General features: G+C 46.7%; 1 protein-coding gene and 1 non-coding gene across 2 annotated transcripts in view; both read right to left on the bottom strand.

Moving 5' to 3' along the window:
- The window catches only part of CDH13 (cadherin 13), a 1,040,036-nt gene that overhangs the window by 128,228 nt on the left and 889,487 nt on the right, over nucleotides 1–22,321 (bottom strand). The window contains exon 8 of the mRNA XM_040443437.1: nucleotides 19,436–19,576. Coding sequence (XP_040299371.1) covers nucleotides 19,436–19,576 — 141 coding nt within the window. The remainder of the gene's footprint in view (nucleotides 1–19,435; nucleotides 19,577–22,321) is intronic.
- LOC121010064 (U6 spliceosomal RNA) lies at nucleotides 13,386–13,492 on the bottom strand. The gene has a single exon (XR_005780985.1). It is a non-coding gene; the product is annotated as a U6 spliceosomal RNA (small nuclear RNA).

Genomic DNA, 22,321 nt, shown 5'->3' with positions numbered 1-22,321 from the left:
TGTGGGTTTCCTGCTGACTTTAAAACCCAGAAGCGTTATGAAAATTTCTTCAGAAATAGGTAGCGAGCCCATAGGAAGCTTTTAGACAGAGTGCGCAATTTCAATTTATTTCACAAATCAGTCACTCAAGCTTTCAGGTGGGAAAGAAGGTACAAATAAACCAGGAGCGCCAGCTGGCCGTGGGTGACGCAGGACCAGGTAGGAAACCCCGAGGCTGCCTCAGATGCATTCCATTTGCCTTCTGACGAAATTCTGAACGGATATAGAATGACATGGCCCGTAACCTTGCAAATAAAAAATACAGACTGGGAAGAGGTTGTGTACGGTCTTAGAACTGAGGGCAACTAGCTATTGTCTTAGGTCAGCTTTTGCTCAAACATAAGACGCTCTCCCTCAGGTTTGTAGGAATCCAGAGAACGGCTGAAGGGGTCGCGTGGACAAGGGGTCTGAGATGTGACACATCAGAGGAGACCGAGGAGAGGTGGAAGAGAGGCAGAGAACAAACTGCCCCGGCCCTCACAGGCAGGACTACGGTGTGGGTATCGGCCAGATGAAGGAAGCTGAAAGGGCCCAGAAAGTTTTGTAATTAACATCTTTGTTAATTAAGCCGAGACCTGGGGCTAACTGGGTCAGGGGCCTCCTGGGAACTGTGTTTTTCTGTATCTTTGTTGACCTGTGTCTAGTTTCTTAGGCTGCATTCCTGCAAGTGAGTTTATTGGATCAGTGAATTGGAATCTTTTTCAAGTTTTGGATATTATCTGAGTCCAGAGTCTCCCCTTGACCTTGGCTCTGCTGCCTCCTCCCATGGGGTCTGTTTTGAAATGCAAATGGGGGCAAAGTCATATGCTGAGAAAGGGAGAGGGGACGAGAGAGTTTTCAAGAGAGCAGGGAGGGTGGAGATCACCACTCAGTAAGCAGCTGTTTAGAGTCACGTAGAAAGAATGGAAGGTCTCACCCCACCCGGGTGGGGAAACCATGGGCTCAGGACTTGCATTCAAATATGATCTATTGGGGCGTCTGGGTGGCTCAGTTGGTTAAGCGTGTGACTTGATTTTGGCTCAGGTCATGATCTCACAGTTGGTGGATTGAGCCTTGAGTTGGGACTCTCTCTCTCTCTCTCTCTCTCTCTCTCTCTCTCTCTCTCTCCCTCTGCCCCTCTTCCATGTGAGCTCTCTCTGTCTCTCAAAATAAATAAATAAACACTTAAGAAACAAGCAAAAACCCCCACAAATGTTATCTATCGATTCACTCTTTAAATTCCCTCTATCACAGTGCCTGGCTTCCAGCAGGCGCTTAATTCATGCTCATGGAATTCCTGAGTGTCCCCTATACCCTAAGCGTTCCCTCACCTGGGGATCCATCATACACAGCGACCGTCACCGTACTGATGGAAAGTCCCCGGGACAGCTCCACGTGTGCACACATCAGACGACAGATGGTTTTCCCGCATTCCCTGGGCCTCTGGCCTCCAGTCTGCCCTCTCCAAAGGTGGAGAGTACGGAACGGCCATGTGCCACATGGCAAAGCCACCTGAAGAAACGAAAAGAGCCCAGGAATACGAAGCCAGCCTGTTCCCCCACAGGCCACCTGTGGCACACCGCTCTGAGGCAAAGACCCTCGGTTAACCTCACTCTCAGACGCCGCAGCCCCTGCCCCACCTCAGTCACCTGTCACCTGCCCTTGTCTCATCAGATCCGTGGGTCCTTGGGCTGAGCTGCCTCCTGGAGGGGGCCCCGGACCTCCCCTCCCCAAGCACGGGGACGCTGCCACTCAAGCCAATGGCCCGTGAGCCTCTCCCTCGGGGATGACAGGCCAGCTGGGCTCCCGCTCCACACGAGGCAAAAAGAGGGGGGAAGACAAGTGGTAGAAATTGCAAAGAGAAAATAACTTCTCTTCTGCAGCTCTGAGAGGAGGACAACAAATCCCAGGGCGGGCAGGGGAAGGAGACAGGCCTGTCGCCGGGGGAGCCACTTAATGGCTCTGCTCTCAGCATGGGATCCCGCTCATCGCAGCCGCCGGCAAGGGGAAGGGGCAATGGAAAGGGGGGATCTGCAAAAAATAAATATCGGGAGCCTCTCCCACTATCCGGGGTGTGGACCCCGTGTCCGGGGTGTGGAACCCCTGTCCGGGGTGTGGACCCCCTGACTGGGGTGTGGACCCCCTGTCTTGACCCCCTGTCCGGGGTGTGGACCCCCTGTCTAGGTGCAGACCCCCTGTCTTGACCCCCTGTCCAGGGTGTAGACCCCTGTCTGGGGTGTGGACCCCCTGTCTGGGCGCGGAACCCCTGTCCTGGTGCAGACCCCTGTCTTGACTCCCTGTCCAGGGTGTAGACCCGTCTGGGGTGTGGACCCCCTGTCTGGGTGCGGACCCCCTGTCTGGGGTGCGGACCCCCTGTCTTGACCCCTGTCCGGGGTGTGGACCCCTGTCTGGGGTGTGGACCCCCTGTCCAGGTGTGGACCCCCTGTCTGGACCCCCTGTCCAGGGTGTGGACCCCCTGTCTGGGGTGTGGACCCAATGTCCAGGGTGTGGACCCCTTGTCCGGGTACGGACCCCCTGTCCGGGGTGTAGACCCCCTGTCCAGGTGTGGAAGGGCCATCCTTTAAACACATGGGCGTCCGGACTTCAGAACACAGACGCTGATGAACCAGTCTGGAAGAAGTAAGTGCGTCCTGAGACCATGGATCTTTGGAGAGAACCAGGGGTTCGTCCTTCCGATTTCAAGGGCAGGCGCGCGCACACACACGTTTTATTTACGTGGGGCCCACGACAGCTTACGGTGGGGCGCTGGTAAACGTCTAACAGCAGACTCTTCAGGAAAACAAGGCCTGGTTCGGAGACCGTGTCCCACCTCCACCACGGCCGGCTTCAAGCTGCCAGCGTGACATCACCGCGCGTAGAGCCAGGAAGAGATGCCCAGACAACTCTTGCAAAGCTGGGCAAAGCGGCCTCAGCACCCCTGCTTGTGCTGAGCAGCCCGCGGTAAATGCCTCCCTTCCAAATAGTTCCTGAAGTGGACGGAAAATGTCTACGTGCGGACATTCGTCTCTTTGGGGAACTATCTCCTCATCCCAGGGGGTCACACTGGTGCGATCAACACGGTCCTCGCTTTTCCTCCTCGGAGGTGAGCCCGTGACCTGGGACGGGCCAGCCATCTCATCGTTCCCTGGCCCTCAGAGTCTGGCCTGAGGTGGCCTTGCGACCCAGTACAAGCAATCAAAGTCTTTCTAGGAGATTAGCCTTTTGATCTGGGCAGGAGGGTATGTGTGTCTTTCTTTGTACATAAACCATGGGGACATGAGCTTAGGGCCACCAGAGGCCATCGCACCTGCCATGAGGAGACAGCCCACCAGAGAAGAAAGGCAACCGAGAGAGACGAGCACAGCTTAGGGATGGAGGGGTATCTAGACGGTGTTCTGATGATGCTCTCTGAGCCCTGGAGGCAGCCTGGGGTCGGAAAGCCCGGAGACTTCCCCAGTGGCAAGTGCGAATGCATTTTCCGGTAACGCGTGCCAACACCATGCCCGGTGATGGGTCCCCAGTGATGAGTCCCGCTCATCACCTTGTGAAGGGGGCTGACGCACTCTAGGACCTGCTCACGTTCGTTCGAAGTGGGTTTCTGCCCTTCGACGACAAAACGGGCGCGAGCAGAGGCTCTTTAACCCTGGGGAACTAAAAGCAGATTTGCTCGAGGAAGAGTGAGTCTCGAGTCTCAGCCTCACTCTAATTGATTTGTCTTTTCAATTTCCCAGAGCTGAAGGAAAATGATATTTTGACCATTTCTGTACGAGGCAGGTACAAGTGGTCAATTCAATTTGCTGGGGTTTGTTGAGGCTGTGCTCTGAGCGACAAGGCCCAGCGCCCATCTTGTGGGAGGCCAGTGCTTGGCTGTTATGAACCAGACAGCTAACTGGTTCGGGCTCTGATATATAGATCTACAGCGCCGAATTGAACCTGTGTTAAACCATGCATCCAGGGGCGATTAGCAAAGGCATCTGTTCCTATCTGCCGAGCTGCTGGGAAAGAGCGCTGTTTGTTAGATTTGATTTAATGCAACAAATATTCTTTGCGGTCCCTCTGTGTACATTGCTCTGTGGCTGAACGGGGAGACTGTGACAAATGAAGCTGTGTCTGCCCGCAGAGAACTCCAGTCTGGAGGAGGTAGAAACGGATGCCTACACTGCTGGTCCCACTCATGCTGGGAAGCATGCTGTGACTGGGGCAGGAGCAGAATGTTTGGAGAGGCACCAGTGAGAGAGCCAGTTAATTCTGACTGGGGCATGTGGGGGAGCTTAAGGGAAGTTCATGGCCGCCCCGGGCCTGTGGCTGGGACAACAGACCCGTGAAGGGTGGGCCATCTCTCCAGCCCATCCCTGTGTTTATGCTATACCAGCTAGCCCGGACTCCTTCTCTCAGCCCCTCAAATGCCTCTTGTGTGCCTCAGGGCATTTGCACACGCTGAGTGCTTTGCCCATGTGAGCTATCCCATCCCCGACACCATCTCTCCTCACTTTAGTTAGCAAAGCTTAAGACGTAAAAGGGGAGACATTACTTTGTGCCCTCACTTTTCCATATCCCAGACGAGGTCATGCTCCTGAAGCTCTCAGAACGCATCTGTGGGATGCATCCCTCTTGTGGTGCTTTAATGTCACAGGTCCTCCCTGCTAAGCCTTGAGAAGACCAGGGCTCGCCCATCCTATTCAAATCCCCAGCCTTCAGCCCCACTGTGTTGGATCAGCATGCGGTGAATGAAAGAGGTGAGGCCACCTGCAACCCTGGTAACTCAGAACAAGGATGCCAAGTGCACAAGGACTGGTGAACTTGAAGAAGCACATTAGCTCATTAATGACTACGGAACGGCGGTAACGACAGTAATAAATTTAAAAGATTTAAACGTTGTTATCAGAGATGACAGACTAGGATAAAAATGACCCTCATTAATGGACCCAAGTTTTTCTTGCTTTATAGGCCTTTCCCTGAAATCTCCAGTGAGCCAAACCTGGATTTCAGTCGTGGGATTTAATAATCGGTGCACCATTATAAGCTATCGACAGCAATGCAGGAAGATTTCAAGTCAGATGCGCACACGCGTGTATACAAACTCGAACTCCCGACATCTTTCCAGGAATGTTGCTGGGGTCAACAGAGAGCACTTGGCCTTGTTGGTGAGGTCTCTAATAGAAGGATGGCTTGTCGGGGGCCTGGCTTCTTTTATTTCTGAATCCCATAGAGCCAGAACCGCGTGCAGAAACTCAGAAAGTGGGTACAGCATAGAGGCTGAGAGCTGGGCTCTGTAACCAGCCAACCCACGGTGGCATCCCTGCCCCACCATGCTGTAACGTCAGGCATGTTTCTTGACTTTCCTGTGCCTCAGTTTCCTCATCTATAAAATGGGGGTAATGGGAGTCCTTAAGTCATAAGGCTATTGCGAGAAATGATTCATGATCCCTACGGCCTTTAGAACACTGCTTTACGGTTCAACACATAGTAACTCTTAGCTTAAAAAGGGTGGTTTTATGGATAACACCATTTTTTGTGTGCTCATAAGAGGTAATTATTAGATTTGCCCCTGGACCTAGCAAAGTAAAGGTACAGGCCTGCTGTTCAAATTGGTTGGCTATTAGAAAACTCTTTTTTTTTTTTTTTTTTAATTTGAAGGAACCAGAGGGGAAGGAGTAGTTTAGACTTACCGTGGTGAGCCCAGGAGAGAATTCTGTGTGTGTGTGTCTGTGTGTGTGTTTGTGTGTGTGCTGTATTATTATTATTTTTATTTTAGTGAGCTCTACATCCAACACTGGGCTCGAACTCATGACCTTGAGATCAAGAGTCACATTCTGACTGAGCCAGCCAGGCGCCTCCCCAAACATTGTCCTGATGTGAATGGAGAGGCAGGTGAGGAAGTGAGGCGACGTTCGAAAAGTTCAAGCAGCGCTGAGACCGGAGGTTATACGCACTGTTCTTTGGCAAGGCCCTGGGGCACAGGTGCAATGAGAAAAACCAGATGGACACTCCCTGAATGGCCCTGGTAAGGCGTCCCAGAGAGCCAGACCCTAAGGGCAAGACCATGGAATAGAAACAGAACATCCAGGCGGAATCGGGCAGAAGTGCTCTGAGGACTGGGTCTCCTGGCACCACATGGCAGGCTGTTAACCCGTTTACAGCACAGAAGCAGCTTAGGGTGGGGTTGAGAGCATAGACGTAGACTCCGGGCAAGTTCTCCAGCTCTCGGAGCCTCAGTCTCCACACCCATGAAGTGGGTGTGGTAATTACAGTACCCATCTTGGGGCTGGCAGAAGGAATGAACGACGGTGCGTAGGTAGAGCTCTTGGATCCTGCGTGGCACAGGACAAGCACTTCCAGGTGTGTGCACTGGCTTCTGGATGCTCATTTAACGACAGAGGATGAAAGCTCGGGTCCAAGGGGTGTTAGACAGGCACAACTTGATGGAATGATCAGTCTTGCCTTTGATAAGAACTCACTGCGCATTTGCTGTTGCTGATGGGAAGCCTGCTCCAACAAAGAAAGACATCTCTTCGAGTTTGCAAGGGAAAAGGAGATGCAAAGCTTGGAATTTCAATATCTAGTTCTCCCGTGACCCTGGGAAGGAATCATCTCGCTCAGCCTGAGCTTTCTCATCTGTGCCAGGGTGACTGTCACAGTCTCTGCACTGGAATGTCTAGGCAGCACATTCATGGAGTATGGACAACTATGTCAGCGCCTAACAATGCGGGTCCCTGGGTTGGTACTTGTTCCCTACCTGAGGATCTAGGAAGGGGGGGGGGGTCATGTGTGACTGGAGACATCCTCCCCAGCAGTCACCTGACCAGCGATGTGCCTGTGGAACAATATTCTTAGGGTTCTCAGTCTTGATCTGGCCCTTGTCATCCTGTCTAGTTTCTGTCCTGCCTCATGCTGCTCCAGCCACACTGCACGGCTCTCACTTCTGCAAACAAGACACGCTCTTCCCAGAACTGCGGGCTTCACAGGGACCCTCTGCATCCCCACCCCTGCATCTCACTGTTCTGCGTTGATTTCTGTCTCCCAAAAAAGATATGGTAGAGTCACAACCGGCAGTATCTTAGAATGTGACCTTACTTGGGAACAGGGTCTTCACAGAGGTGACCAAGTTAGAATGGGGTGTTAGAGCGGGAGACCAGTCCTCACAAAGGGGGGAAATTTAGACACAGATGTGCACACAGGGAGAAGGCTATGTGTGGATGAGGGCAGAGATCAGGTGATAAATCTGTGGGCCTATAAACAACATAGATTGTCAGCAAACCACCAAAGCTGAGAGACACGCATGAACAGACTCTCCCTCAGAAGGAACCACCCTGCAGACACCTTGATCTTGGACTCTGGCTTCCAGAACTGTGAGAGGATAACTGTCTATTGTTCAAGCCACACAGCCCCCGGACACTAACACAGTGATGGTAAATGTCACCTTCTCTGAGGAGACCTCCCTGAACGTCACGGTAGGTGCCCACCTTGTCCCCCTCTGTGGTGATTTCACCCCATTCCATCTTGTCACTAAGGGCCATCCAAAGCTATTTTCTGACTCGCTGTCCCCATCTAGACCATAACATCACAAGGTCAGGGACGATGTTGTGCTGACTGCACTGTATCTCAGCCTAATATACTGCCTGGCAAAGAGGAAGCATGGAACTCATGCCTGATGGATGTGCTGGTGAACGAATGAATGAATGAATCAATCAATCAATGCACTTTGAAAAGCAACCATATAAGGTTATGGTGTGTAATATGCAAGCCTAGGCACATTCAGGTACTACAGGCTGAAGAAGATCCTTCTCATAAATCCCTACCTTCTTAGATGTGAGCAGGCCGACAGCAAAATACAATGCTTCCAACAGGGGGAAATTGGCTATTCAGTCTATAACAGAAACAGACTTTGTTTTGGAAAGAAGTGACTATATGAAACTCAATTCTGGATCATTTCGTCTAGTCCCACTTCGAACAATGAGCCCATACGCCAGTCTGGAGTTGTGGGATATTTTCTCTCCTTCTTGTTTGTAAGTTCACAGAACAAGGTGAGCCTGTCCCCACTCTAATGATTCCCTTAGGCATTATTTACTAACACCGGGCTTGCCTTTCTCTTCCTCCCCGGCCCTCCCTGTCTCTCTCTCTCTCTCTCTCTCTCTCTCTCTCTCTCTCTCTCTTTCCTTGATGGGTAGAGAAGAACCTTCAGGGCGCCCTCCAGTCTATGTAGATTCATTTATTCACTTCTGGGAAGGAATTTAACTCCAACCCTCTTGGCTCTCCGTGAACCACGGTAAAACGATACACCTCAGGATTGCTCGTGACTTCTGTGTCACCGTAGGGCCCTGACTTTTTCACTGGTAACAGCCACGTGTGCCACAGCCAGACGGGCCTGGGATCTGCTATTGGCCTTGAGCGGTGTCCCTTATCTCCAAAACCAGGGGGCTGGGTGGGATTATTTCCAAGGTCCCCTCGACAACATGACTTTTTAATTTTTTGATGGCCTCTGCTGCTTGCTGCCGACCATTTATAATTTGTCCCCTCATTCACCTCTTATTTGGTCATATACTCCATGCCAGGCTGGGTGCTGGGGCCAGAACAGAGAACAGAAGAGACAAATGTCCTCTCTTGTGGAGTTTATATTCTCATTTGGGGAGAATGCCAAAAGCAAGTAAGTCATCTAATTATATGGCACATTGGAAGGTCGATATTACCTATTACGTTAGGGATAAAATGTGTACAGATAGGATGTGCACATAGGGGAATAGAATACATATGGGATAATACATGACAGCATAGACTAGCATACATATAACACTATACGATATGGAACAGAAGAATGTTTAATGGCATATTAGAAGCTGAGATAGAAACAAGAGACTGAAATAGGTAGCTGCTGTATGAAGTGTAAGCTCGTCTCTAATTACACATTTGATGTCGCCCCTACGCTTTGTCCTCTAGGCAATGATGAAAATGACGTCCAGCCAAAACACCAAAGCGTTTAGACGGTATTACGGAGATATTGTATGAGCGCACGAGGACGAGGTGACGTGATAACACCACGCCACACGATATGCCTCGTGTCTGTGGGAACAAGAAGGAGGAAGCAGCAGCCTTCCCGGGGGATTCATAATTTGGGTGTTGAAGGATAGACTGGGAGTCTTCCAGATACAGAGGAGCAAGGCATTCCAGGGACACGGGAACAGAATGTGCGGCGGTGGGGAGGCATATGCCAAAGCGTGACGTTTTGGGGGAAGAAATAGGGCTTCCGTGTGGCCTGAGAGGAGAGGAGGCTGTGACCGGGTGGACGGTATTTAAAACCACCCACGCATAAGACCCAACGATCTTATTTCTGACGCTGTCCAGAACAAAACGGCTGCCATGTGCCGTGGGGGCACGGATAGTTCATTTCTCCACCACGTGCCATTTTTGCGGCCCTGGGCTTTCTGTTTTTGAACAGTTAAGTTCTCATTCTGCAAGCCACGTATGGAGGTGTAGTAATGTCGTATTCTTAGAGTTACAAAATGTATGTTTTATAGCTTTGTGTTTGTTGCTCTTCGTGTGAGATGTTGCATTTGAATAGAAGCAGATGGATGAAGTCTTCGGAGGCCACTGTGCTCTGCAGTGGCCCCGTGGTGAGACTCCGCCAGCTGTAGTAAAAAATTGCTTTTATTGCCACTGAGTTGCGCTGACCCTCGGAGCATAACCAGAGGGTTAGCAGAAGCATGGAATTTGCACAGAGGTTCGCACAGGGATGGTGGGGATCAACACATCATGAATATAATTATGAAAGAGTGATTAACGCAATAAATCATCTGGCTGTCTGGTCTACCTCTACAAGAGACTTGAAGAACCAGCCACAGGGCAGATTACATTGTTTCACTTTAAAAAGTCCAGATGTTTTGACATCACTCACACAGTTTTGAATCGGCATGGGCATTTTCGACAATGCGAGATTCCTCACCCTGCTGTCCGTGAACAATTCAATTCAGAAAAGCACACAGCACCCTTTTCCTTAGCTGGACTATCCTCTTTGGATGATGGTTTCTATTTATAGAGCATGCTTCCAGTTGTACAAATGTTTCCCTTCACTCTCTTTTAGTCAAGAAATCCAGCTGTAGACCTGCTGTTTCCAGGACTTGTGACATTGGAACACTGGGAGATTCAGCGGATGATTTCATGTTTTTCTATGACCTTGGTGCAGGGGAAGAAAGCAGTGAACTCACCTTTTCCAAGTGAAGATACATGGGGGATGCTGGGTATTGGCTCTGGAGTCCTTGGACAAGGTGTTGGCCCAGACAGCGATGGACCAGGAACTGATGTCATCGGAAGTGATGTTACTGTTTGTACAGCTGGGAATCGGTGGTACCCGTGCACTGAAGTTACACTGTTCTATTTTCTCCAAATATTCCATTTCCCGACAGGTTGGGATTCCCGCCCCACCCCCATCGCCCTGCACAAAGCAGGGGATGAAAATCCCAATAGTGTATGTTTGGTGTTATTTAAAACTTCAGATGCTTAGAAAACTGTCAGATATGTGATTTCCCGGTGAACCCGTAGTTCACCACGATGGCTGTCACAGAAAAAAGGCTCATGTAGTTCACCATGATGGCTATAAAGAGTTTCATGGGAAGAGGGAAGACGGGCTATTTGGAATAACATTTAATCATCTTTAAAGATTTAGCGGGTTGTTAAAATGCCTTGGACTCCACCTTCCAGAAAAGTTATTTGAGTCAGATAATTGAAATGGGTTTGATCTTCTAAGCAATATGTGGTTGGCTTTCTGGATTAATCTCTTTTGAGCAAGCAGAATGTATAATTATGTGGTCCGTGTTAAGACACAGGCACATCTGATTTTAAAGGGCTCTCCTAAGGGAAGTATACTCTTATGGGAGGAGAGACTGATTGAGAGCACTCAACTATGGTGCATGGAAGACTGGAGGAGTAGATAAATATATTCACTTGATTTTTTTTTAAAAGTTCATTCATTTATTTATTTTTGAGAGAGAGAGAGAGAGAGAGAACAAGCAAGCTCAGGCGGTGAGAGGGTGGCAGAGAGAGAAAGAGAGAGAGTATCCCGAGCAGGCTCTGTACTGTCAGCATGGAGCCTGACATGGGGTTTGAACTCACGAAACGCGAGATCATGACCTGAGCCGGAGCTGGACGCTTAACCAATGGAGCCACCAGGTGTCCCTAAATACACTCACTTTAAATAGACTTTCGGTGAAAGAAGGCACACAAAGGCATTTCTTAACCACCAAACAACCAAAAACGAAGGAGAGGATCCAAAAGAATGAAGGAGACTCCAGAGAGTCACGTCAGTTCAAGAGCGGGGGGATCAGAGAGTAAACCCGGCCATGGATCATGCGGTTAGTTCAAGTCTCTTGCCGTTCGAGTCACTTCTTGATTCCGAATATCAAGGAAGAGACACAAAAGTTATTTAACCTTTTCACTACAATGAGTTGATTGCGAAGCAAATAGAATGGGAGGATGAGTGCCCTGACAAACTATTTCATTATAGTTTTTCAATCCATTTTTTTTTTGAGAGAGAGAGAGAGAGAGAGAGAGAGAGAGAGAAGCAGAGAGGGAGAGAGAGAATCTCAAACAGGTTCCATACGCAGCACAGAGCCCGACAGGCGGCTCGCTTTCATGACAGTGAGATCATGACCTGAACTGAAATCAAGAGTCGGACACTTAACTGACCCAGGTGCCCCTTCAAAACATCTGTATTTTTAAAAATATTTATTTATTTTTGAAGGAGAGAGAGAAAGAGCATGAGCGGAGGAAGAGTCAAGAGAGAGGGAGACACAGAATCTGAAGAAGGCTCCAGGCTCCGAGCTGTCAGCCCAGAGCCCGACGCGGGGCTCGAACTCACAAACTGTGAGATCATGACCTGAGCTGAAGTCGGACGCTCAACCGACTGAGCCACCCAGGGCCCCGAATCCATATTTTTAATGAAGATGTTAGGATGTTTTGTGCCACAGTGAATTCCATACACATAACTACTGCTTTTCCCTGATACTTCAGATTAAAAGACTGATCTTTGTGGATGGTAATCCGAGCAAAGTTCTTCCAGACCAACCCTCAAATCTAGAATGACTTGAGAATGTGTATTTAACACCCCCCCCAAAAAAACTCCACCTGTGTGAAAGCACTGGGGAACTCCCAAGGCAGTCAAAATTGAGAGTCCAGGATCGTGCAGAGAGGGAAGCGAGCTTAGTGAGGGGAGCCCAATATCCTATCAGCTTTTCCCCTGAAGGCATTTTCTAAATTGTAATGGCACAGGGACACGAGGCTAGGGATCTGAGGAAGAAGAGCCTCTGTAAACATACCAGACTTGCAGTCAGGACCCCAGAAGACCAAGAAGAAATCAGGAAGTAGATTAGCCCTCATAAAAGACTGAAACTCCCCAATAAACCAACTCAATCCCAGACTTATTTAAAGTTATTTTTTCTACTCTTACTGGTTTCAGAAAGTAAAAGTAAATCCTTTCTGGTAGAATACAACATCAGCCAGAGTCCAAAATTGCCTTTAAAAAATTGGCACATGCGTTATTCAGAGTTAAAAAAAAATTCTAGGCAGGCCAAGGGACCATAACACATGACCAAAAAAGCAAGTGAAAAATACTGAAAATAGAAATAGATTTAGAAGGGATCGAGATACTGGAGTTAACAGACATTGAATTTAAAGTATCTCTGGGGGCGCCTGGGTGGCGCAGTCGGTTAAGCGTCCGACTTCAGCCGGGTCACGATCTCGCGGTCCGGGAGTTCGAGCCCCGCGTCAGGCTCTGGGCTGATGGCTCAGAGCCTGGAGACTGTTTCCGATTCTGTGTCTCCCTCTCTCTCTGCCCCTCCCCCGTTCATGCTCTGTCTCTCTCTGTCCCAAAAATAAATAAACGTTGAAAAAAAAAATTTAGAAAGTTAATATATATGTATAGTTAGAGTCTAAGAAAAAGAGAAAATGGGTCAAAAGAAATATTTGAAGAGTTATGAACAAGGAACAAGTATGATAAAAACAAATTAAATGACACCTCATTATGCCATGATAAAACTGTGGAAAAGTAAAAGCAAAGAAATGTTATTAAAAGCAACCAGAGGAAGGGCCACATTTCTGTCAATGGAGAAGAAAGGAATACTGACAGCTGACCTTTCAATAAATGTTAACTGACATGTTAATGAAGTCAATGAAATGACACCTTGAAAGTGTTGCACGAAAATAACTATCAACTGAGATTCTGTGCCCAGTGAAACTATACATCAAAAATTCAGGCAAGAAAGATGATAATGATAAATGAGAAAATTTATCACCATCATACCTGCACTATTTTTATTTTATTTTATTTTTATTTATTTATTTTTTCAATATATGAAATTTATTGTCAAATTGGTTTCCATAAAAATATTGAACGCTTCACGAATTTGCATGTCATCCTTGCACAGGGGCCTTGCTAATCTTCTCTGTATCGTTCCAATTTTAGTATATGTGCTGCTGAAGCGAGCACACCTGCACTATTTTTAAAATACAAAGGAATTCTTTAATCAGAATGAAAATTATCCCATGTGGAAGCAAAGAAACATGAAGGAATAGGTAATAATATAAAGGGTGAATAAATGCTTATTAAATAAAATAATATTTTTGTAAAATGTAAAACATGGAGTATTAAAACATGACAACAATATCTTAAAATATAGGAGTGGGGTAACGGGAATTTACTTGCCCTAAAGTCCTTGAAGAATCCATAAGTGGTAAAAATGCTAATTCACATTAGACTCTGTAAGTCAAGGGTGTATATTTCAACTTCTCAGAAACTAGTACAAGAATATGAAAATTAAGTGTAATAAATAATTTATAGTAGAATATTAAACGACAAAAATAATGGATTAACTAATAAAGAGGTGAGAAATGAGAAAAAATAACTATAGGAAGGTACTCAGACAGAAAATAAGTATTAGAATTGGTAGATTTAAGCTCAAATATATGGTCTTTGCATTACATGTAAACGGAAAAACTGATCCAAGTAAAAAGACTGGGATTACCAGTGGTGAAAAAAAAAATCAAAACCCAAATATACATCGCTTATAAGAAACACACTTTAACATGAGATTAGAGAAAACTTGAGAGAAGAAAGGATGGAAAAAAATATAGCATGATGACACTAACCTTAAGAAGGCTACAGTAGTTATTTTACTACCAGAGGAGGTAAATGTTAAAGCAAAAAGCATTTCCAGAGGTAGAGAGTAAGTTTTGTAATAATAAAAGATCAAAACATCAGGAAGATATAACAATTTTAAATTTGTATGTGCTTAATAACACAGCTTCAAATACTCAAAGAAAAATTTGATGCAACAGGAGAAATAGACATATCTACAATAATAGATATCATATTCTTTCAGGAACTTACAGAATAAAAAGATGAACAGACAACATATATAGAAGATTTGAACAAAAATAACTGTAAACAACTAATAACTCAAACAACTGTAGATTTCACATTGTTTTCAAGTGCACATGGGCCGTTTATCAAATCTGATCACATGCTGGGTTGCAAAACAAGTCTCACTAAATAGCAAAGGACTATAATCATATCAGTGTGTTCTCCCACCAGAGTGGAATTAAGCTAGATGTCAATAAAAGGAAATAACAACGAAACTTCCAAGTATGTGGGATTAAGCAATATACGTTTAGGCAGGCGACTGAGAAGGGTTTTAGGAAGTTTCTGAGTTGCTAATCATGCTCTATTTCTTGATATGGGTTTCGTGTTTGACTTGTAACGAATGAAATCACTCAGTATTTGTGTACTTTTTTGTACAAAAGTTACATGCTTTTTAAAAAAGAAGTCCGTAAAATTGAATAAGCTATATTAATAGTAATTTATTCATTTATTTTTGATTTTTTTTCTTATTACATTTCTTTATTTTTGAGAGGCAGAGAGAGACAGAGCACGAGTAGGGGAGGGGCAGAGAGAGAGGGAGACATAGAATCTGAAGCAGGCTCCAGGCTCTGAGCTGTCAGTACAGAGCCTGACATGGGGCTCGAACTCACCAACCGTGAGATCATGACCTGAGCCGAACTCAGATGCTTAACTGACTGAGCCACCCAGGCGCCCCTATTTATTTTTTAAAAAAAATTATTTATTTTTGAGAGAGAGAAAGAGAGAGTGAGCTGGGGAAGGGCAGAGAGAGAGAGAGAGAGAGAGAGAGAGAGAGAGAGAGAGAGAGAGAGGCAGAGAGAGAATCCCAAGCAGGCTCCACACTGTCAGCATGGAACCCGATGTGGGGCTTGAACTCACAAACCGCAAGATCATGACCTCCACCGAAACCAAGAGTTAGATGCTTAACCCACTGAGCCACCCAAGCGCCCCTTAACTGCAATTTAGAAAGACATTTTGGAATATTTCAATAAAACAGGTAAGCAATTATAGTCTCCCAATTTGGAACAATATTATAGGTAACTTCTTTTTCTTTCTAACTATTAGGGAATTGAGAGAAAATTCAGATAAAAATTTAGTGTATTGTACATGAATGTGCATAGCAGCATTATTCACAATAGCCAAAAAAATCGAAGCAGCCCAAATGTCCATCAGTGGATGAATGGATAAACAAGATTTTATAAATTCATAGAATGGAGTGTTATTCAGCCATAAAAAGGAACGAAGTCCTGATACTTGCTACAACACGGAGGAAGCGTGAAAACATGGTGAGTCAATGAAGCAAGTCACAAAAGGGTACATACTGCATGGCTTCATTTATACGAAATTTCCAGTATGAGTGAGTCCATAGCAATTCAAGGAAGATTTGTAGTTGTTAGGGGTCGTGGGGATATGGGGATGGGGAGTGACTGCTAATGGGCATGGGGTTTCTTTGGGGTGATGGAATGTTCTAGAATTAGATAGTGGTGATGGCTGCAAAACTTTGTGAGTCTACTAAAAGCCAATGATTATACATTTTAAAAGGGTGAGCTTTACAGTATGGACTTCTATCTCAAAAAAGTTATTAAAAATACTTAATGGAATGTGAAGCAGGAGTGGCAAAGGAATGAAATAAATAGATGTGATCCTGACATCATTCTGCATCAGACAGTTGATTAAGAGGAAAAAGTACACTTCTAACCCAAGAAATAAAGTAGCTCCCTGATTGTTTGAGAAACCAATGAACGAAGAGGAGGGAATCACCCAGGGAGCACCTGGGTGAAGACTTAAATGTCTTGTGATTTGAACTGCCATGTCAACGTCAATAAAGATAACATATGATTCTTTTTAAATTATTTTTAAAAGTTTATTTATTTATTTTGAGAGACAGCACAAGCGGGGGAGGGGCGGAGAGAAAGGGAGAGAGAGAGAGGGAGAGAGAGAGGGAGAATCCCAAACAGGATCCGCACTGTCAGCATGGTGTCCGACTTGGGGTTTGAACTCATGAACCTTGAGATCATGACCTGAGCTGAAATCAAGTGTCCAAAGCTCAACTGACTGAGCCACCCAGGTGCCCTAGAATTGGCTTTCTAAAAAAACCTTTAAAGTATTTCCTTCTCTCAGTAACAATCTCTATATTGTCCAAGACTGGAACATGCCACCTACAGATGGAGTTATTTCTTGGGCTCCTTTACAGATAAGGAAGGCTAAGGACATATGAGCCCAAGTTGCTTTCTGGGGGAGATTTTTACTTAGGTAGCAAGTCCTTCTTAGCCCTTCTCACTTCCCGTTTCTTTCTTTCTGGTATGTGGACATGATGGCTGGTGCTGCAGTGACCCTATTGTATTGTGAGGCAGCCTTGGAGAAGGTAGAGAAGAAAGATAAGAGGAATCCGGAAACTGGTGATGCCACGGTGTCACCACATTGGCCTGGGACTACTGCCAGTGCAGAGCCCGACAGGGGGCTCGAACTCATGGACTGGCATGACCCGAGCTGAAATCAAGAGGTGGCTGCTTAACTGACGGAGCCACCCAGGCGCCCCAACCTTTTACATTTTAGAAACATCGTCGCCACGATATCCTCCTCTTGCCCACCACCATTTCCTTCCTCACGGCTTTTATCCCAGCACTGTCCTCACCACCACCTGCCTTGTTACCACTCTTCTCATCGCCGACACTCTAGAGAACTGTGGGTGACCCGCACTATCTCAATGCTCTCCATCACGGGCTCACGTAACAGTCACAAGAACCTACTGAGATAGGCTCCGCCGTCCGCCCCAGCAACAGGTGAAGAAACGAGAACATAGGTGGTTGACAGATTTGTATCCACGGCGGGACTTGAATCCAGTTCTGGTTCCAGAACCCACCTCTTCCCCTCTGTGTTATACGGTCTCTGGCAATTCTGTCATCCCAAATGCATGCAGGAACACATTAGCGGATTTGACTGTGAATTTCATTTGTCCAACATTGGACAAAGGCTCCTGTGGGACATCTGATGTCCTAGAGGGAGAGTTTCATGTACCTGCTGGCTACCGGTCCCTCTCATTTCATCCCTTTTATTTTTGTATGAGTTGAGACATCACTTTCGCCCTGTGGGCATCTCAAGCTTATTGTCCAATGTCCATTGAAAGAGAAGTTCTGTGCGTTTGCCGACATCCACAAGTGAATCCATTTTCCATGAGGCTATTCAGGGTCTCCTACTCGACTTAAGAATTACGTTCAGGTTTTCCTTGAATTCAGCGGTATGGACAACAATGCACATCTCTCACTCAAGGCATTTAGTGTGTGACGGGTGTTACATTCAGGGTTACGCTGAGATAACTAATTAGTCTCACGTGCTTGGCAACGTTGATAGACCTTCTTACTTTAGACTGGGATTATCCAATTGTTATTTTCATTCTTGTCTCTATTGAATATTAAAACATGCCTTTAGGACTTTTTCGGAAATAGAAATTCTGCAGATAAACCAGTATCCCCAGTGAATATTCCATGGGACACCAGCTCAGTGAGACATAATGAGGTCACCCAGGAACAGTTATTCCTGGGGCCAGAAAGGTCTGGAAAACCCTACAGACTCTGCTCCTCTTAGAGAAACACAAAGCATTTTCAAGGTACCTCAAAGTGCTGCAGTAAAAGAAATCCTTCTTTCTCTTCAACTCCGTGTTTCCCACATCTAGTTGACCCCGAAGTCTTCCCCTGCCCCACAATGGTGGAACCCGTGAAACAAGTTTTTTTTGGGGGGATACCAGTTTGGGCACCCCGGGAATAGTGAGCAATCTGTTTGAGCAGTCATAGGTACATGTCATGGAAAGCGGTAGAATGAAGCCACATCAGCTGCTTTGGCCACTGGCATGTTGACGTTGGATTCCTGAGCGGCCAGACCCCCCCCACCGGGAGAAGGGGAGATTTCCACCCTGAACGAGTGATGTGTGTCTGGGGACAGGGGGCTGGGGAGCCGGAGCGCCCCCTCTCCTGAGCCATCTGGGGTGGCCCTGGGACTCTGGACAGAGGGGTGAGTTAACCGCAAATCCAGACATGGGCCTTTTTTCTGAATGGCAGGGAGGGTGGAAACATCAACCACAGATCAGGGAGCAGTTGTATGACTCACTGGGAGCTATTTTGCATCCCATTTCTGTCACTTGCTCTGCCCATGACCTTGGAGCAGTTACGTAGACTCCATGAGCTGAAAGGAAGCTCTCTTACTGGCAAAAAGTGGTTAATGAAACCAACCTCACGCAGTCCAACGAGGCAATGGATGAAGGTTGGAGGGCCCCACTGCCAATGGCAAGGGCTGTCTTTACCGATTCGATGCTCTGGGTCAGCAAGTGGGGGGGTCAAATCTTTGGCTCTGACCCTGACCCCCAAAGGAGCCATGACATTTGCCCATTTCCGTCAAAGCCATGGTGCGAATAACTTCCTAGTTTGGATACAAACTCGGCAACCGAATGTGATTCTGTGTACTCAGCCTGCCCCCAAACACTGCTTCGCTGGAATAAAGGGGGACCGGCAGCCATGATCCATAATCATAAAAGCACAAGGAGTGAGAGTAAATAGTGACTCTCCTGGACAAGCTAACTCGGCTGTTATTTATAAGCTCCTGGGCCACCTCGTTTTTGCCAAGAAAATCTGCTCTACCTTATTGCTGCCGTTCCGTCTGGCCTCTCAATCTGTACTTGCTGGAAAAAAAAAAAAACTTATTGTTATGCTAAAATCACAGCGGGCCTCTCCTAACTCAGCGCTAAATAACACCGATGAAACCATGAAGATGGCGCTTTGGCATTAGAAGCTCTTTTCTTGCAGACTTTTACAAGATTCAGTGCCTTCCTTCTCACAAAGCGCTTCTCAGCATCACACGCGCACAGAAGATACAAATAGGAGAAAACGTTCCGGCGAAACGGCACCCCCCTCTCCCACAAAGCAGCGTTTCGATTTTGCAAACTGGAAGCCAGCCCCGGGGGCTGCAGGTGGTGCATGGGATTAACCTGGATCGGCCCCCATGGCCGCGACCTGCAGGGGCGCTGGGGCCGCAGACGCTTACCTCTTTCTTGGTGAACTTTGGGGGGTGATCGTTCTTGTCATCGATCATGATGGTGGCTGTGGCCGTGCCTGTTAATCCGACATCCAGTCCGGCCATGTCTTGAGCCTCGATGATCAGTTCATACTTGGGGTTTTCCAGAGTCTATAGAGGAAAAGCACAGACAAGATGTCGTAAGGTTTGGGCTGCCCCGTGTCCTTCCTCGGCCTCCCCCTTACACCCACAGATCTCACCCATTCGTATAACCATACCTTTGGAATCTCTCTAATACAAGACAGTCCTGATTCACAGACTGGACATGGTCGTGGGGGTGGAATCTATGTTCTGTCCTTATCTAAAGGGACGTTTGATATATTCTACACTGTTTCATTTCTGGGCTTTGGGTATGCAATGCATGTTTGATGTTTACACCTGTGTATCTAATTTCATCGTGGCCTCATCCAGCTGATCTGGAAAGGAGGCTAAGTTCGATGAGGGGACTCGGGCTAAGACGGAGGCCCTCGGAACTCACTCTGAGTGACTGAACGACCTGATAGCCAGGCATTGGGTACTGGGTTTTGTACTTAATCTTTCCAGCAAGTGTGTTAAGGCGCATTTAAGGTTCCCATTTTACAGGTGAAAAAAAATCCCAACTGAGTTGAGTAGAGTCACTTGCACCGCCTTTCTTTTGTGTCATTTGTAGGCATTTTTGTCTTTCACGCTCCGTTAAGTTTGGAAAATGCATTTTAATCCATGATCTGATAAATGCAACACAAGCAATATTGTACCATGGCCTCCCTGAATGCACATAAGCTTTCATTTGAATATTGGATGGCTTTCCTGCTACCATGTTTTTTTTTTTTAATTTTTTTTAACATTTATTTATTTTTGAGACAGAGAGAGACAGAACATGAATGGGGGAGGGTCAGAGAGAGGGAGACACAGAATCTGAAACAGGCTCCAGGCTCTGAGCCGTCAGCACAGAGTCCGACGCGGGGCTTGAACTCACGGACCGCGAGATCGTGACCTGAGCCGAAGTCGGACGCTTAACCGACTGAGCCACCCAGGCACCCCTCTGCTACCATGTTTAAACAGAACAGCTAACCAAGTGGTCCTGACCCCAAGATGAGGGGGGCAGTGGTTGGGAAACGCCAGTCCCTGCCTTTAAATTGCCTCTGGGATGGATTTGCTTGCCTGGGTCAAGAGCACCCCATTCTTCTGGTAAGGCAACACCCCACATTTCCTCAGTGGACCTGCCCATCACTTCTTCTTTGCCCATGTGGTTGGGGTTGGGTTGCCTTTCCCCACCGTCCACCTGGCCAACTTTTGGGATGAGCCTGGATTGGAACTAGCAACCAAGCGTATGCCATCCCAAGGGCACACGGTGACTCGTCCGCGCTCAGGACCTGTGTTTGACATTTGGGAGACAGAAGCTCTGTGTCTCTGTGGTAATGAGTCTGGAAGCCTTTAGCCTGGGAGCTAGACGAGCTACCTCAGGACCACAGCTGGGTGGGGTGGGGAAGTCCATCTGAGAAAGAAGCCGAGCTACTGATAGAACCAGACTTGAACCGTGGAAGAAAAGAAATGTTTCCCAGTGATTGTATTAGATCACTTCATCGTGGCAGGCCCGGAGCCAGTCTTGCCTGTGGACTTTTTAGCTAATTACGGCATTAATTTTCCTTATTTGCTTAAACCATTTTGGAGTGTTTGCTTAATTACTCACAGAGTTCAAGTTGCATCAGCGTCAATAACAAAAACAAAAGGTCCTGCCAGGCGTCAATAGTCCTGTCGGTACAATGGCTGCAAAGGCGATTGCTTATACGAACTAAGAATTAAGAAACACCGTGGGAAGCAAAAACCGAAAACACAGCAGGGATCTAGAATTTCCTTCTAAAGCCCAAAGTTTACAACGTGTATTTTAATAACTCAATGCTAGCTGTCCCCAAAACTTTCCAGTATTTTTAAAAGGCGCTGGCTCCCTAGGGCATCTTTAATTGGTTGTTTCTTAACTAAGAGCCTCTGAGCTACTAACTTAAGGAGTAGGAGTTCTGTTGTATGGTTTGGAAAGCTCTAAATTCTTAGATTTGAGAGAACGAGTGGGGTGCTAATACACTCCTTGGACAGGATTATTCACAATGTTCCCCTCCGCCCACCCATCTTTACTGAAATACGGTTGACATATAACATTGTGTAAGTTTGAGGTATACTTATGATGATTTGATACATGTGTATATTGTGAAGTGAGCTCCAGGAGAGTGGAAGTCCTCACAGTTCTCTAACTGCTGAGTGCACACAGACTTTGACACCAAATCCAGATCCAGGGGATTCTGCTTGTGTCCAGATCAGCTCCGTCTCCAGTCCAGCTGGAAGCTGGGAAGTCGTCAGCTTCATGTAAGTGACTTTCTCCTTATCATCACCCACAGGTTGGACTGGGCTTACTATCTGCCATAAGTTCTGCACCTTGGACCATATGAAGCCAATCAATTGGCCCATTTTCAAAATCTTTCCTGAGCGTCTCTGGGCAAACAGTAGCCACTCGCCGGGTCTAATTACTTGTACAACATTTTTACTTTTCTAATAAAATGTTGCATGATTTTGGAAGCACTGCGCCATAAAAATAAGACATTTGAGTATTTTTGAATATTGACGAGATTGTGGCAAACTTAGTCCTTTTCCCCACATAATATCACTTACCAGTATCATTCCTTGACATCATTTTAAGGGCGGCATAAAATATAATGATATGCATAATATATAATTTACTTCATCATCTTCTATCATTAGGACTTTCGGTTATTTCTAGTCTGTAAACATTTCTGACAATTTCAAATTACACTGCAATGAACACCTTTGTTAAAAATATTTTTTTCAGTTTTATTTATTTTGAGAGAGAGAGAGAGAGAGAGAGAG

The sequence above is a fragment of the Herpailurus yagouaroundi genome, unplaced genomic scaffold (genome assembly GCF_014898765.1).
Source record: "Herpailurus yagouaroundi ecotype Mexico unplaced genomic scaffold, PumYag 190, whole genome shotgun sequence".
NCBI classification, from domain to species: domain Eukaryota; kingdom Metazoa; phylum Chordata; class Mammalia; order Carnivora; family Felidae; genus Herpailurus; species Herpailurus yagouaroundi.
The sequence above is the reverse complement of the archived record's forward strand: the minus strand, read 5'-3'. Positions and strand labels throughout refer to the sequence as shown.